The 15,713-nt window shown below is 38.8% G+C and overlaps 2 protein-coding genes across 2 annotated transcripts; one reads left to right on the top strand and one right to left on the bottom strand.

The window, feature by feature from the left end:
• The first annotated feature begins 1,358 nt into the window (after positions 1 to 1,358).
• Positions 1,359 to 6,822, top strand: LOC115590427 (low affinity immunoglobulin gamma Fc region receptor II-a-like). The gene is made up of 8 exons (XM_030431782.1): positions 1,359 to 1,506; positions 1,638 to 1,883; positions 2,721 to 2,912; positions 3,195 to 3,257; positions 3,470 to 3,544; positions 3,831 to 3,905; positions 4,549 to 4,605; positions 6,396 to 6,822. Exons 1-8 carry the CDS (start codon positions 1,359 to 1,361, stop codon positions 6,413 to 6,415), a joined length of 876 nt encoding a protein of 291 aa, XP_030287642.1. The 3' UTR covers positions 6,416 to 6,822.
• A 1,650-nt stretch (positions 6,823 to 8,472) lies between these two features.
• On the bottom strand, positions 8,473 to 14,247 carry LOC115589793 (butyrophilin subfamily 2 member A1-like). The gene is made up of 6 exons (XM_030430950.1): positions 14,229 to 14,247; positions 12,980 to 13,100; positions 11,493 to 11,837; positions 9,672 to 9,968; positions 9,470 to 9,586; positions 8,473 to 9,281 (listed from the first exon to the last, which is right to left on the bottom strand). The coding sequence occupies exons 1-6, from the start codon at positions 14,235 to 14,237 to the stop codon at positions 8,611 to 8,613; spliced, it is 1,560 nt and encodes a 519-aa protein (XP_030286810.1). The 5' UTR covers positions 14,238 to 14,247; the 3' UTR covers positions 8,473 to 8,610.
• Between the last annotated feature and the right edge of the window lie 1,466 nt (positions 14,248 to 15,713).

The raw sequence follows: 15,713 nt of genomic DNA, 5'->3' as shown, positions 1-15,713 counted from the left end.
TACAGTCCTTTAAAGTGGCATTTCTGTAAATACACAGGATTTTTTTTCCCTTTTTTTAGGTGCGGGGGGTGGTTTACTTATCGTTCATTTATCGTTATCAAGGTGAGTTGCTCAATATATCGTGATATTGATTTGAGGCCATATCGCCCAGCCCTAATGTGACATCCAGCACTTCTGCTTATTTGTTTCACCATGTTTCCCCAGTACCTCTGATGAGTAATTCAGATCCACCTGAACGTTACCTTAGCACATGGGAGGGAAACAATTCAAGGCAAACTGTGAGCTGGCCAAACTACAAATTAGCTTATATGTGTAGAAATGGTGTGTGGGATCTTCAATACATCACCTTCATCTTAAATGTCACGTAACAAAGCTGTTATTACATGTGCAGAGGCCGAGACGTCCTGTCTTTACTGACAGGTATTGCACATGCCTTTAGTGTACGAGAGCCTACATTTCCCATGATGCAACTCAACAAACTGCTCACATCTTTCAAACTCCATTCTACCCATCTGTAATACAAGTTGATCTTAATATATTTCCAGTGAACACATTATTAAAGGAAATAACAACATGTTTTTATAGATTTCTTTCTGTCAGTCAGGTTTGCTGCTCTGCTCTCAGTAACCACCACTGGCTCTGACAGCTGACAGGCTCAATTGAAACGCCTCTCTCTGGCAGACCAACTTAAACTTGAAATAAAACAGTAGTCACGCTATAAACTGCTGTGGTCGCTCCTCTGCACAGGAAAGGGAAGTGCTTCACCTTCACCTACATCACATCAGCTTCCATTTAGTCTGTCACTCAGTCAGCAGCCAGACAACATGGAGGTCACAGCGCTCTGCACCAGACTGAGTGAGTTCACTGGTAATAAATCAAATAATTAGTATTTACTGTTAAACTGATTATATTTCAGGTTGTGTACATATGAAGACATTTATGTCTGACACGCTGCTCTCTTCTTCTGTCTCTCCAGCAGTGAACGTATTGATGCTACTCTCTGCTCAGAGCGCTGTGTCTGTTCACAAAACTGTGACCGGTGAGTTGATGGCTGTTAAATAGCTTTTTAAACTTTAACAGGTGATTTTGAACATGTATTTAATCCTTGAACAACAGTCCTTCTCGTCCTTTAAATGTAAGACATTATGTATTTTGGCCTCATTTGTACACCGAGAGTGATGAGGGAAAAAACAGAGTTACCATGCAACAAGTTTTCTTAAAGAGTGCATATCTTTGTCTGTTTCTCTGTCACAGATGCAGCTTTTCCTCACATTGATCCAAACAGGCTGCAATTTTTTGAGTATGAGTCCTTTTCATTAAATTGTGCGGGGCTACGCGGTCCGACTGAATGGAGGGTGATGACAAAGGTTCCCTCAAATACTTCTCAATGGGAGACATCGACCGGATCGGTGAAGATTAAACTAGCCTTTGTATCACACAGTGGAGCATACTGGTGTGAGAACAGATCAGGAGAGAGGACCGACTCTGTCAACATAACTGTCACTGGTATGTTTGAGGGGTCACCTGGCTGGTCACCATGTGTAACTCCACAGCTCATCTCAACAAGTGGATGAAGTTCACTAACTGATCGTGGTCTTATTCTGCATGATTAATTGCTGATTTGTTTTCTTGTCCAGCTGGTGACGTGATCCTGGAGAGTCCTGCTCTCCCTGTGATGGAACGCCACAGCGTCACTCTGCGCTGTAGAAAAAGGGCGACATCCTCCAACCTCCCAGCTGATTTCTTTAAAGACGGCCACTTCAGTGGGACTGGATATACAGGAGAGATGACCATCGACAGTGTTTCCAGGTCAGATGAAGGATCCTACAAGTGCAGAATCTCTGTGGCTGGACATTCTGCAGAGAGCTGGCTGGCTGTTGGAGGTGAGACATATCAGTGTTTCATAAAAGTCAATACTGCATAAGAAAGTGAAGCCTAGAACTTTAAGTACATTGTAGTACAGTAGGCAATATTAATTTCATTATTCTTATATAAAGACAGAGTCTACAGTCACACCAGCTGCTCTGTGAGGGTGTACTTGAGATAAAGCTGACATCAGCATGCTAACATGCTCACAGTGATGATACTGTCATATCTAGCTAGCATTTTTTTCGCAAGTGTTATGAAATAAATCACATAATTGGAAAAAAATCTAATTTGACTTTATCATAGTAATAGGTATAATGTATTGGGGACAGGGGGATTTCTTCCTCCGGGGACCGTGAATGACTTTACCAAACCTCATGGCAATTCATCCCAACATTGTTACTAAAACTCGGCAACCAGAGACTTCAACCTCATGGTTGTGCTGCAGAAAGAGTCAGGTTATCAGGACGTCAGTCACCGTCAATAGTTTTATCATCACACCAGTCATTGTCTCGGAAACATGAAGGTCAATACAAATTCATTATCCATCCATCCATCAAGCAGATGTTGAGATATTTCACAGAATAATTAAAAACTTTGACCAGCAGTTGGCACTGGATGGAAAGTTGGAGGATCACAAAAGTAGTTTGAATTTATCCTCTGTTGAGATTTAATACATAAAGCCAAATTCAGCCATCTGACAGTTGTTGAGATATTTTACCCCAAAACACAAATGTTAACCTTGTCATGGGACGTTATTAGGCTTCATCCTCTGGGGACCATGATTATCTGAATCCAGATTACAAGGCAATCCATCTCATTGTTGAAACCACCTTTTCTCATGGTGTTACCAGCATATAATACTCCGACACTTCATGGCCCAACACCTCAAGACACACCACCAAACGATGGTGAAGAAACTCCTACTCCTCCTTCCAGCCCCGGTTCCATTCAGCTCTCCATCCTGCTGCCAGTTCTCTTCATCATTCTCTGTGTGGCCGGGCTGCTGTTGGTCGTGGGACTGCTTCAGTGTCGTAAACACAGAGGTACAAACTAAAAATAACATCCCGAAAGTGGCAGAGTTTTAAATCTTGGATACATCCATTGTGTTATTTACTTATCCCGTTTTGCCACACCTCTATAATTAAAGATAAGAGCCAGAAAACATGCATGAAACTTGATTTTGAATAACATTATTGGGAAATTGGATTTAAAAAAGGCCAACTTTTGTTCAGCATCTAATTTTTTTTTCCCTTTTTATTTGGACTTCAGTGCAATATTTTTGTTGAAGGATTTTGAACCAGTTTTTTTCATTTTTTTCCATCTAGCTGCATGCTTTTCATCAGAGACACCAACAACAGGATCAGAAGGATCACAAAACATTTGCACAGGTAGAATATATTGCTGTCATTGCAGAACTGTATTTATGTAAGATAGTAGGTTTATTAGCCATTTATTCTGAATACATTTCTTTCTATACTCTAGGACGTCAGTACTGTAGTATTTCCAATGACATTGTCATTGATATTGATCTTAAATGTATATGTGTCAGTTGTACCACTAATGTAACTTCTAATGAGAAATAATGTTCAATGTGTTCCAGTGAACCAACATGGCACTGAAGCTGATCCAGAAACAAGTATATATGCTAACGTACCACGACGCAAGAAAAAAAGAGGTAGCTGTGTTACTTAATGTTATTTTAATATGTTCTGTGCTTAATGCAGGTTGTTCATAATCACCCATGATGCACTTTTGTACGTGCAATTTAGTTTTTTTAGTTTATAATTTTGTGAATAACAGACATATAAAAATGTCTGTCATCAGCATATAAATAATTAAACCTACAACTTTATGGATATGTGTTTTATAAGTGTGTCTTTGTTTCCACCTGTGGGTAATAACACTTGATCTATATTTTTTGTTGAAATGATGGATGACTGTGAATTGTTTAAATGTTACAGGTTGCCGGGAGGCAAATTTGAATGCATATGTTAATGTGACTTATCCGGCTGTCACAACAAAGAGGAGCAAAAGAGGTACTATATTGACTTTATGATACATTTAGCAGTCATTGCTTGAATAACAGATTGAAGACCGTTTAGCACAAGCAACATCAAAGTTGTGATGCAACATTATATGTCTTAGTTGGAGTAGATGCGTTAACCTGCATTTTCTGAGTCGAACATATAAGATTTCAGCTCTTTAAATTCGGTCTGGCATATTTGTAAGTGGTAATTATACTCATCATAAGCCTTGATCTGAGAGCTTCACTTCACTCGCTGCATCAGTGTCTATTTTTGAAAGTGAGAAGTTTCTCAGGGCTTCAACCGTGAGACCACTCTGCTATATGTATTGTCTTTTCATACGTCTGATGATGCTGTTAACAAGAATAAGGCTGCTGCAGCGTTTAAAAAAAAGGGAAACTGTGGTTAACCACCGACAGTATGGTTTGACTTGAAGAAGACATGTTGAGAGAGAGATCTTCACCTTTATATCAATGGGATGTTAAGTTGAACACAATTCAACATTTATCCAACCCCTAAATTACAGCCAACCAGATATAACGTGTATATACTGTGCTTACCACTTTAGTTTAATGAGTTGTACATATTGATTTTAGTTTTTCTGTTAAAATACTGGATGATAATAATAAATGTCTGTTTTCCCTCTATCTCTTAGTGTCTGGAGATGCAAATCAAGCTCAAACAAACAAAGCAAAACAGATGAAGAAGAGAGGTATTTTATTTTAAATTTGTATTACTCGTACCAAAATACTGCAAGTCCTCATCCACTCTGTGAATGTTAGAGGGTTACAATCCTTTTGTAGAATGTACTAGGCTCTTATAATTTATTTGTGTATTAGTTTTATTTATTCTTCATTCGTTTTTTCATCTACTTTGATTGTGGTTACTTTGCATCATTTGTATATTTGTGTTTCCTTGCGTGATTTAAGTTGTGTATCCTCTGAATGTTGTTGCAAATGTGGTGGCGGGAGGGGAATATCTGTATTGATGTTGAAATATACAAACACTGTGTCAATAAATGGTAAGTCTTAGTTCACGTTTTTTAAACATCAGTTGGAACTTTCTCAAAAATGGTACGAAAAGCATGTCTTGTTTGTTAACAGTGAAACAAGCTAAGATTGATTAAGTATGAACTTACCATTGATTTATAATAATAATAATTATTATAAATTGTTGCTAATTGCATTAACGTAATGTCAATTTAAGCCAGTTACTCCTACAAGGCATTAGTTACGGTGTGTCGATTTAGTTTTTTAGAAAAATACAAACTCTGTTCCATCTACATGACAGTTAAAGCCCCAGTACAGACTTTTCATTTAGTGTTGATTTTGGCGGCCCCGCTGGACGAAAGCGGTAGTGTTTTGCCGGAATGGAGACTGCATTTCCCATGAGCTCTGGCGCCCACTGTCGTGAAGACGTTTGTCTGGCTGGCGCGTGTAGATTTGTTTTGGAAACGTCGGAAAGACGACGGGACTTGCTTTGAAAACTTTTTTTTTTATTATTATTTTTTTTTAGCAGCTACCTGCAGCGTGCATATGGACGAGGTAATGTGTCTATTTGTATTTCTACTTAATATAATATGCCGCCGGTGAAACAAAGTAATGCTGCTGATGCACTGCAATTTCCCAGCTATATATATTACCCACGGTGCTACAGAGCTGGCGTTACAGCAGAGTCACAGTGATTGTGATGGATGTTTTGTTCTAAGTAAGAAACTGAATCATTTATAATGACAGGGGATATTACCGATGCATCGTTGCAGGTCGGCTGGGCTGATCACACAGCTGAAATGGATGCGTGATCTAAGACGTTTGTTGTCGTTTTCACGAGTGTAGTATCTAGAGCTAATCTAGTGGTAACGTGAGCCATCTTTGTTGTAACAACATAAATTCATGTATTGCTGTAAACTACGTCCCGCATTACATTTCATAAATGAAATAAAATGTACAAACCTGTCTAGGAGGAATCGAGCAAATTCTGGATCCGACCCTCCCTTCAAGCCCCGCAACTCTCTCCATCTCTGGAAGGAATCGCCAATGTTTATCCGTGTTTTAGCCCTAGCTCGATCGGATTCCCTCTTGGCCTTTCATTGGTCTTCGGTTCGAATTCTTTTTCTTTTCTTTGTCTCATTATCAGCCATGACAAAAGTTTTAGCTCGGTTAGCACTGGCTAGCGTAGCAACAAAACAGCTATGCCGTATCCTGAATGTCGTCAGTTCCGGTCTGACTGCCATAAATCGTTTCGTCAGTGGTCCGACCCGACCAAGGCCTTTCAGAGGTATAGAATTAGACTACTTAGAAAAAGCGTATCTTCACGCTGATGGGCTCATTTGCTGTTGTAGGTAACAGAGACACATCAGCAGAAACCAGAGACTTTTCTATATCCAGTTAAAAACTCCGTACAGGGGCTTTAATATGAAATGCATAGCACATTCGTGCAGAATGTGTAAATATTAGACATGAAAAAATTATCAACAAACTATACATCCTGTGTCCCCACCAGGTCACCGAGCTGAAACATGAATGAAGGATGGAGGAGAGACTCTGTGAAAGCACCTTTAATCATTGTGTGAGACTTAGAAGTGATGCAACTGTAATGTGGGCTTCTACAGCAATTTGTAACTTTGAATAACCCTGTATATTGAGATTCAAAAGAAAAAAATATATCATTTCATCTCGCTATCTTGTAAATTACAATCATTGCAGAGTGAAAGTAAAAGTTACGAAGCTTTAATTGTGTCTAATTCAACAGGTTGGCCCATTACAGTACATCCCAGCCTGTCATGGTACTTTTTACTTGTCTTCCTGTACCTCTTTCCTCTGTATTTGTTATGTTTTTTGTATCCGAGTGTTAATTGCTAATTGCTTTTATAAAAACTAGTACATACATATTTTTAACCCTTTTTATGTTCTGTAAAGTAAATGTCAGATCTTGGCCCGATTCTTGCCATTTTTCACTCAGATGTAGATATTTACCATGTTTACCATAGATATTCCTGATAAAGCTTGATCAAAGAGAGCAGATATCAAAAATGACATTTTAAGCTGACTTTCTGTTGTTAATAGAGTGAAATGTCACCATGATCACATGACATCTTGAACTGCCTCACAATGTCAGCGTCTATATTTAGAAAGCTGGTGGTGGTTTAGCAGTTGAACCACAGTGTGTTATCTGCTCTGCCAGGTGTCTGTGGTCAGCTACATGATGGTTTAACCTCAGTTTGACCTGCTGACAGCCTCTAACAGACCTATACATTCATATTTAATGAGGAGGGAAAATAATGACCATGCAATTTAATGCAGATTCTATAATCTCCATTATATATATTTTTTTAAATAAAATGTTGAAACAGCTCAGTAGGAGTAGATGAACAATATGAGCTCATGCTCCACACATCAAAAGGATGATTATATTAATGTTATTATCATTATTATCTCTTAAACAGAGGAAGGCATGAAAACATATTGACGCAATGACAGAGCTTTTGCTTAAATACTGTAAATAACCTGATGTCATGATGATTACCTCCATTGGAGGAAAGTAGTAAGTGAAATCAAAAATCAATTATTTTTTTTTATTCACAGGCTGCGAAAGGCCAATCCAAAGGCATTCAGCCAATGACTGCCTTCATTTAGTCATGCTTTAACCTCCTCCCAATGTTAATCAGACATGTTTCATGAATCTTAACAACTTCAGAATGATCGAGGCTGAATGATGAAGTACATTCAGTGTTGTTATATGGGATACAACACGTTTTTTGGTTGTTTTGTTTATCATTGGAAAGGTTACATGAGTGATTTTAAACATAAAGACCACGTATGCAATGTTTAATATATGTATAAATGTATTTGTTTACACGTATCCCCCCTTCTCACACTAAAATCCCAACAAATTATTTTAAAAACGGGTATTTAGAAAACAGGTAACATTGTCATGACGACAACAAGAATATGAAATTATACAAAATATACATTATATTCAAAATGTAACTGTGTTCTCTATATAGACTTACGTTTTTTTGGTAATAAATAAACATGAGTTTCTCATTGCTTCTCATTTATCATTGTTTTCTTATCTATTTTTCATCTATCAGCACAATTTTGTTTACTTTGAATTTACAGTGGCTTGGAAAGGAAGTCAGTTGTGTTATTTAAAATTTCAGAAGCTGTCAGTTTTTATTTTCTGAGAATTGTGTATATTTCAGAAACATTGTGACTGTGAAGAGCAGGTTCATAACCACACCAACCTGCAGAATGACTGATCAGTCAGGGACCAGGGCTGTTTTATGATTAAATGACTAAATGACTAAAAAACATGACATAACTCCAGAGCACTCACATTAATAAGAAGTGCCTTCGAAATCCCTTTTTTTGTGTATAAGATTTGTCCAAATTAGTTAACTGGTTCATTTCCAGCTACCAGTCTACAGTCTGTGCAGGATTTGAACCGACCAGACTCCAGTTCCCAGGCTGAGTCCCTGCAGATTGATTGAACCACTGCTGCAATAAAGTTCAGGCCAATTGTAAAATTTGTGAAAAATAAAAAGTAAATAAAAGTAAAAAACATATGTGCAACCAAATTACTTGGAGAATTATTAGACAAATATATTTCAGTTGGTGTCACATTGTACTCATTGTAGACAAGTGTACAAAACACAATATGAAAAAGGTTTTATCATGAGTTTTCAGTAAAAAAAAGTGTCCCTGTTGAATGTGATTCATTTATAGTGTTCCTCTTTGACGTCTATCATCTCTCCTGTTTTGATCTCAGTCTGCTCTGCTGTGCCTGACTCTCCATGTGAGCTGCTGCCTCCTGCTGGACTGTCAGAGACATGCAGGTTGGGTTGTGTCTCAGCTGTTGTTAACACATCAGTATTTCTGACTGTCTCCTCTTTACTCTCTGACTGGTCTAACTGAATCTTGTCACTTCTTCTGTTTGTGTCTTCAGGTTGTTCGCTCATTTCTTGAACCTGCTCTTCTGCTTTGTTCTTACTTTTTATTAATTTTGTCATAACATCCTCTGTTGTCTGTATTCCTCCCTCGATTTTCTTTAAAGATTTCTCATATTCAGTCTTTTTGTTGTCCAGTTGCTGTCTCATATCTAATAGGTTATTTTTATTTATATGCCAGAATGACTGAAGTTTCTTCTTGTTCTCTGTCCTCTCGCTTTCCACCTCCTCTATCTGAGACATCAGTTTATCTCTGTTGTGCTCGAGTTCTTTCCTCTTTTCTGTCAACACTGACATGACATCAGTCGTGTCCAGCTTTTCTTCCACTTTCTCCTTTAACTTTTCATTATCCGGATCTTCCATTTTCCTCCGTCCACTGTCGAGCAGTTCTGTTTCTTCTGTTCCTTCTTCAGGTCCTTTGTCCTGGTGCTTCTTGTCTTCTGCACACAAAGGGAGGAAAGACACTGTTGAACTGAAACTTCAAACCTGCTTTTAACCATGAGACTGAGGCTTGAACAAGACACAGAAACACAACAAAGTGATGGTAGAACTCAAACTGACCTCTGATACGGCAGTCAGTAATGTACGACAGTGTTTGAAATTAGAAATAATTCAGATGATAACTTACTGCTTTTGTTTCGTCTCCTTTTCCAAACAACAAGTGCAGAAAACAGCAGGACGCAGACAAAACACAAGACCACGATGATAGGAACAGCAGAAGAAGATGGCTCCATGAATACATCCTCTGAAATGAGAAACAAAAGAACAACATGACATTTTTCAGTTGATAAAAATTGAAAATGTGAGAAATTTACAAAATAATTCACTACCTGGAACATGTATCTGTGCCTCTCTGGTCTGGTTGGTGTGGTTCTGTTGGACTCTACAGGTGAAGCTGTTGCTGTGTCTCTTCTCCACAGTCACTCTGCTGCTGACAGTATAGAGGTCATCAGGACCTCTGACTGTCTCTGTAGGTCCAGCAGAGAGGAGGTTTCCCTCACCGTCCAGCCAGAACACCTCAGGTTCTGGATACCAGCCTGTAGACTCACACTGTAGAACTACATGTCCACTGCTGTCTTCATCTTTTCCAGCCCTCTCTAAGCTGATGACAATGGATGAGACGGCACCTAATAAGAAAGAGCAGAAACAGAATACAGTGGCTCCAATAAATAATAACACATTTTACCTACAATACATAGGCGGAAATCCCGGGGGGGACAGGGGGGGCATGTCCCCCCTCCAGTAAAGCCACCCCCCCCAGAATAATTTGAGACACAGTTAATAATTTTTGAACAATGCAGTAGCATTTATTGAAATCACAATGTAAGCTGTGCTCATTATAATCGCGCAATAATGTGCTATTTACATCTGTAAAGATTTAGTTCCCCACCCCCCTCCCATTCTTAGAAATGGTTGAGTGCACCCCAGACTCTTTCCAATGGGCGGAGCTAGCAGCTGCAGCAGCGTATGGACGGAGCCTGCTACGCACACCTGCTTCGCGGGGTAAGAGGTGTGTATACCACACAGACATAGTTACATAAGTTACAACAACACACATCCCATTTACTAAAAGCGCCAGGTCCAGGCTGTCTTCAATCCTGCATTGTTCAAAAGCCTAGTTATGAGTGCTGTTAAGCTAAGTTAAAAGCTACAGATAGTCACAGACAGAGAGGAGAGGAGAGGGAGAGGACATGACAGGACAAGAGCAGTAATGATTATTTTTGTCATTCTAAAAGACTGTCTGGATATAAATGTCAGAATCAGATATTACTGACATTTTAGATTTATTTACAGGAAGGTTTTTTGAAATGGCAGAGAAAAGAAAAAATAAAGACATCCGCTCATTTTTCAGTGCACCAAAACGCCAAGTAAGTGTGAAGACCTCAGTTACAACATGACAATTTCATATATCAATAAGAAAGGAATGAAGTACTTATGAAAATGTTTCATAATGGATTCATTAGGCAAAGCCAAGTCAGAAAATACAGCAGAGCACAGAGAGCCAGAGCCAGTCAGACAGAGCCATAGAGTCTCAGGTCAATTTTTTTAGCATTTGTTTATTAATGTCACGAAATTAGATCTTCTTTATAGTATTCTAAAGGCAATACTCTTGTTGTATTATGTTTTTTGTAGTTATGATAAAAGGCAGTTATCTGATTATGAGAAATCTGATAAACAAACTTAGATGTTTGCCAGATAATTAATTTATTCATAGCATGTGTACATGTTAATTTGATTTCAATCATTTTGTTTTAAATCTAGACATGTGCAGGTGGACTCAGCCAGTGCTAAGAAAGGTCTTCTGCCTGCCTGTTGGAGAGATAGAGAGACTAAAGCGTCAAATTGCGGTAAAAGATGCTGCATAAAAGACAGGCTACAACTTTTATTCCTTGTTCCCTCCCTGGAATTATTCTCTGAAATGTTACTGTTTATTGTCCCCCCCAACTATGAAATGGGATTTTCGCCCCTGCTACAATATGAAACCCTACATGGAGGTTTTTCTTTGTTTGTCCTTGTCAGAATGAATTTCAAAATCTAGCTCTTCAGTTGAAATGCACACAAAAATTCAGATTTGTTTGCATTTAAAAAGTTGACAGCCTGACTAAATTATGTATATTATGTCTGAATCAAAATACAGCATATTTACTCACTGACAACAAGCTCAACTGTAGATTCTCTGCCCAGTGTGGGGATGAAGCATCTGTATTTGCCACTATCAGAGAGTCTCACTTTGGACAGATTCAGTGAAATGTCTCCACACCTCAGCTTGTTGACGAACACTGATGTCCTTCCGTTGTAGGACGGATGTTTTTTATTATCCAGTTCCACTCCATCACGCCACACATGCACAAATCTGGGGTTGAGATCGGGCCTTGTCCACTCTACAGTCATGTCTGAGGCATCCACAGCAGGTTCGATCTGACAAGGTAAAATGATGTCATCACCAGCTGTTACGACTATTGGCTGAGATGGACCAACCACCACCTGGGACTGACCTGAGGAAACAACAGTTTGGGTTTTACATCTTGTTGTAGGAAGCACTGTCACAACCTGATCTGAGTAGTTAGTGTATAATATACATTATAATAATAATCATAATCATTTGCTGTCATTCTGCAGTGGTTTGTTCTGTTCTTGGTGTCGCTGTCCAAGATGGCAGATGCACTGAAAACCTATTCCAGTGTGGGCCTCTTTTCAACAGTTAGGATTTTGTACCACAGAGTTGTTGGAAGAGGGTCACGGTGAATGTGGGTGCTACAATCTGGGTTTGTAGTTTTTCGATGAATTATCAATAGTTAAAGGAGAACTTCGTTCGATTTAAACATGCAGCTTCATTGCTCAAGCTACCCTTGACTTGCCAGTACCGAAGAAGCGAACAAATTTGGTCCAGCCATTACAGAGCTCCGTGAACGGAGACGTAGCATTGAACGCTAACAGCATGGGGTCAGAACTTTACACTGTGTTTTAAGCGTCTTAACATGCTCCACATCTCACACCAAAAGTTATGCAACATCAGCATACACCTTAGCACACAGCACTGTAGTGTGTATGACTCAAACTGAATAAAAAAGTAGTTAAAATAGTGTGTTTGTGCAAGCAGCTACTTACCTGTTTGTTGACATCCGTCTGTTCCGGTAGCTAGACCAAACTAGCATATCCATCGAGTGTGCACTTAACAGGCTTAACAGGCTATTGTAAGGCTCATGGCTCATGACAGGCTGTAACATGGACATGTACATTATGAACATAAACACGAAAATGCTGGATTACATTTCCGTCTCCGCCAGTGAGGGAGTAAGTGCACGCTCGACGGATCAGCTAGTTTAGTCTAGCTACCGGAAGACAAGTCAAGTCAAGTCAAGGGTAGCTTGAGCAATGAAGCTGCATGTTTAAATCGACCGAAGTTCTCCTTTAACAATGAAAAAATGAAAACATTAATCACACTTCAGTTGCGAAGTAGATATTTTAGAAAAAAGATATGAAAGTGTTGCCACTAAACATTTTTCTGACACATTCAGTAAGAACTTTTTACAACTTCAGCTTCATGATGACAAATTGTCTCATCAATCAAACTGCGAAGAGAGCAAATTCACATGATAGTCCTTCCATAAATATATCGTGTTCGGGTGTTGGTTACCTGCACAGGGCTGCGTTAGATGAAGGAAGACAACAGTATGGAAAACCACTGCACTGAAGTAACTGAGCAGAGGTTTAAAGGCGAGTCCTTCCTTCAGGTGAGGCATCGTGGAGACTGAAAACTGAAGTAAATCAAAGGTTCAAGTTAAGTGAGGGGTTATTGTCAAGGGAAATCATAGCATATACTGACATCTCTAAATGTGGCATATCAACCAAAAATGTATCTCAATCATGTTCATGTACTTTATGTTTAGCACAGTCACCAGAAGATGGTTGTTTTTTACTATTCTGCAAATGACTCATATGTTCAAATAGGTTCATGTCAATCGTAGATGTTGATGACACAGGTCATATCACATTCATATTACATGTTTATGGTTTACAAGCAAGACAGCTGCCAAGCACAATTTCTTTCTTTTCTTGGTTTTCTTTTTATCATTTTGTCTATCAGTCTGTTTGTTTTGTCTGTATTGTGTTCTCTATGAATGATATAAATAGAGTGGCACATGTACGCAGCAAAACAAAAAGCTGTAGCTCTCAACTTGACAGAAAACAGGAAACTCTCCAGAAAAAAAAAACAGAACTAAACTTGAAGTTTTTAAATAACTATTTCTGAAGTTGAGTTCAGATATGAACCTAGAGTGTGTGTATGACTTTTTGGATGTGTAGAAAAACACAGAACATTATTTAAAATCAGAGTCTGATGAGTCCTGTCAGCCTGTTGGCAGGAGTGAAGTTGCTGTGTCTTATGCCTAAATGTCCACAGGGGAAGTACTAGGTTTCTGCTGCTGGAGGATCGTTGCAGGTTACCGTACCCACATACATCAAATTTAATGACATTGTCACTATTTATTATCTTATTTAATACAAAACTGATTAATTGTCTCAAGAGCATAATGCATGTACTTTATAAACCACAAAACAATTCACCAAATAAAGAGTGACTTTTAGCTGTGTATGTGTCTTAGTTAATTAGTTTGGCAGACTCATTTCCAAGAAAAGAAAAATCCTTTGATGCTATAATTCTTCATTAGGGAGTGCGCAACTGAAGATTTAAGACCGCACTGTATTCTGTTAAAACACATAAACCATATACGTTCCCTTTCCGTTTGTACCATAGCCACCATGCAGCTGTTCTTACGTTTCACGCTTTTTTGTGGAACATGTTAATGTCACAAAGATTCCCTCTGGATTTAATCTATTTAATCATTCTTGGAAAATGTCATTTTAAAGCCAACATAGGCACGTACCTGTCTCATAGCTCCAAGCGTCACGTCATCTCAGGGGGAAAACTTAGACTGAACAAAGTTCTGGTCTATCATTAACAGGTCATTTCCCCTAGCAGCTGACCCACATGAAGTAGTCATGTGCTTGCACTCTGATATTATGTTAATCATTGCTAGCATTTCGATATACATGATTTAATTATAAAAAACAACAAAAAAAATGTTGTTTTCAGTTTTTGAGCCTTAGGAGGCCTTTGTATTGAATCATACTGTATATATTCACTTGAGACTGTCCTGTTGTGCAGGATGTGGTTAACAGCTTTGCCCTGTGTACCAGCCCTGCTGCAGTAGTTACAGTGTGTGTTGTGTGTATAAAGCAGGAGGTGTCTGAGTACAGAGAGACAGATCAAAAAGAGGAAGGACGAAACGATCTACAACATAAACTTATATGTTACTCAACACAAATGATCCAGTCACTGCACGACCAGAAATTGACAGAAACAAGAATCAAAACCCAAAAGAACCACAAACAGTGACCCTGAAGAGTGCTGCAGGAACGAGGCTGAAAACCTGGAATTAAGTTTGTATTTTTGCAACTCAAATATTCTGGTATCAAAGTCAGTGGGGTTTTGGTGAAATGCCTGAAATAAGGTTTGGATTAAAACAACATTATGTATTCATTTATATTTGGTGCGATTTGGGCCCGTCACAGTTTCTTAGTGCAGTGCCGCTGTCCTAAACACAAATCTCAGGTGTGTAACAGTTTGTCAAATGTAATGTAGATGCTGACTACAAACACAACTCATGACATCAGAACAACCCAGAAATAACTCATTTATCAAAGCAGCACTTTATGCTACATGCAGAGTTGAGCTTTCTCACTCTTGCTTAATTTTTTAACCATGTGTATCTCTGTATTATGTTCAGTCACATGTCTTTATATGATCAAGAGTTCTGACAAAAGGAGGACCAGCAGAAGAAGGAAGCTGAAAGTGAAGTGCAGACACTGAGGAAACAGAAAGAGACTGAAGAGCCAGAAATAGACACATTAGACACAAAACCAAACAGGTTTCTATTTTTATCTTTTTTCCTCATGTAAAGAACAGACTGAAGAGGGTCAAAGTCTCAACAACCATTGTTGCAGCTATTTCCAGTTTGAACAGAATGACTGTCGAGACACAAGCAGGTGGTTTCATCCATCAGGTTTGTCTATACATAAATGAATACAGTGTCAATTGTCAAATTAATGTTAAAAAGTAGTTTTTTTTTTCTGTGACAAACACTATTTTCCAGTCTATGCAGTGGTGGTCTAAAGGTGAGAGAAGCAGGGTGTCTGATCAAATCCCCGGTCCAGCAGGATCAGTCTGGGTGGGGAAAGTGAAAGGCAGTGTTGCTCTACTCATCACCACCACTGAGGTGCCCTTGAGCAATGCACAAGCTTTGCACTGGTCATAGTTGTGTCAATGAAACAGTTACTAACTTCAGACATGTTGGTCGTTCAGCAGAAGC

The sequence above is a fragment of the Sparus aurata genome, chromosome 10 (assembly GCF_900880675.1).
Source record: "Sparus aurata chromosome 10, fSpaAur1.1, whole genome shotgun sequence".
Classification (NCBI taxonomy): domain Eukaryota; kingdom Metazoa; phylum Chordata; class Actinopteri; order Spariformes; family Sparidae; genus Sparus; species Sparus aurata.
The sequence above is the reverse complement of the archived record's forward strand: the minus strand, read 5'-3'. Positions and strand labels throughout refer to the sequence as shown.

Coding starts and splice junctions, on each gene's coding strand:
- LOC115590427 (XM_030431782.1), top strand. CDS start 1,359: ATGACAAAGGTTCCCTCAAATACTTCTCAATGGGAGACATCGACCGGA. Junction 1,884..2,720: donor GAGCTGGCTGGCTGTTGGAG/GTGAGACATATC, acceptor TGGTGTTACCAG/CATATAATACTCCGACACTT. Junction 3,258..3,469: donor ATCACAAAACATTTGCACAG/GTAGAATATATT, acceptor AATGTGTTCCAG/TGAACCAACATGGCACTGAA.
- LOC115589793 (XM_030430950.1), bottom strand. Junction 11,838..12,979: donor TCTAACGCAGCCCTGTGCAG/GTAACCAACACC, acceptor TTGTTTCCTCAG/GTCAGTCCCAGGTGGTGGTT. Junction 9,282..9,469: donor AAGGAGACGAAACAAAAGCA/GTAAGTTATCAT, acceptor CTTTGTGTGCAG/AAGACAAGAAGCACCAGGAC.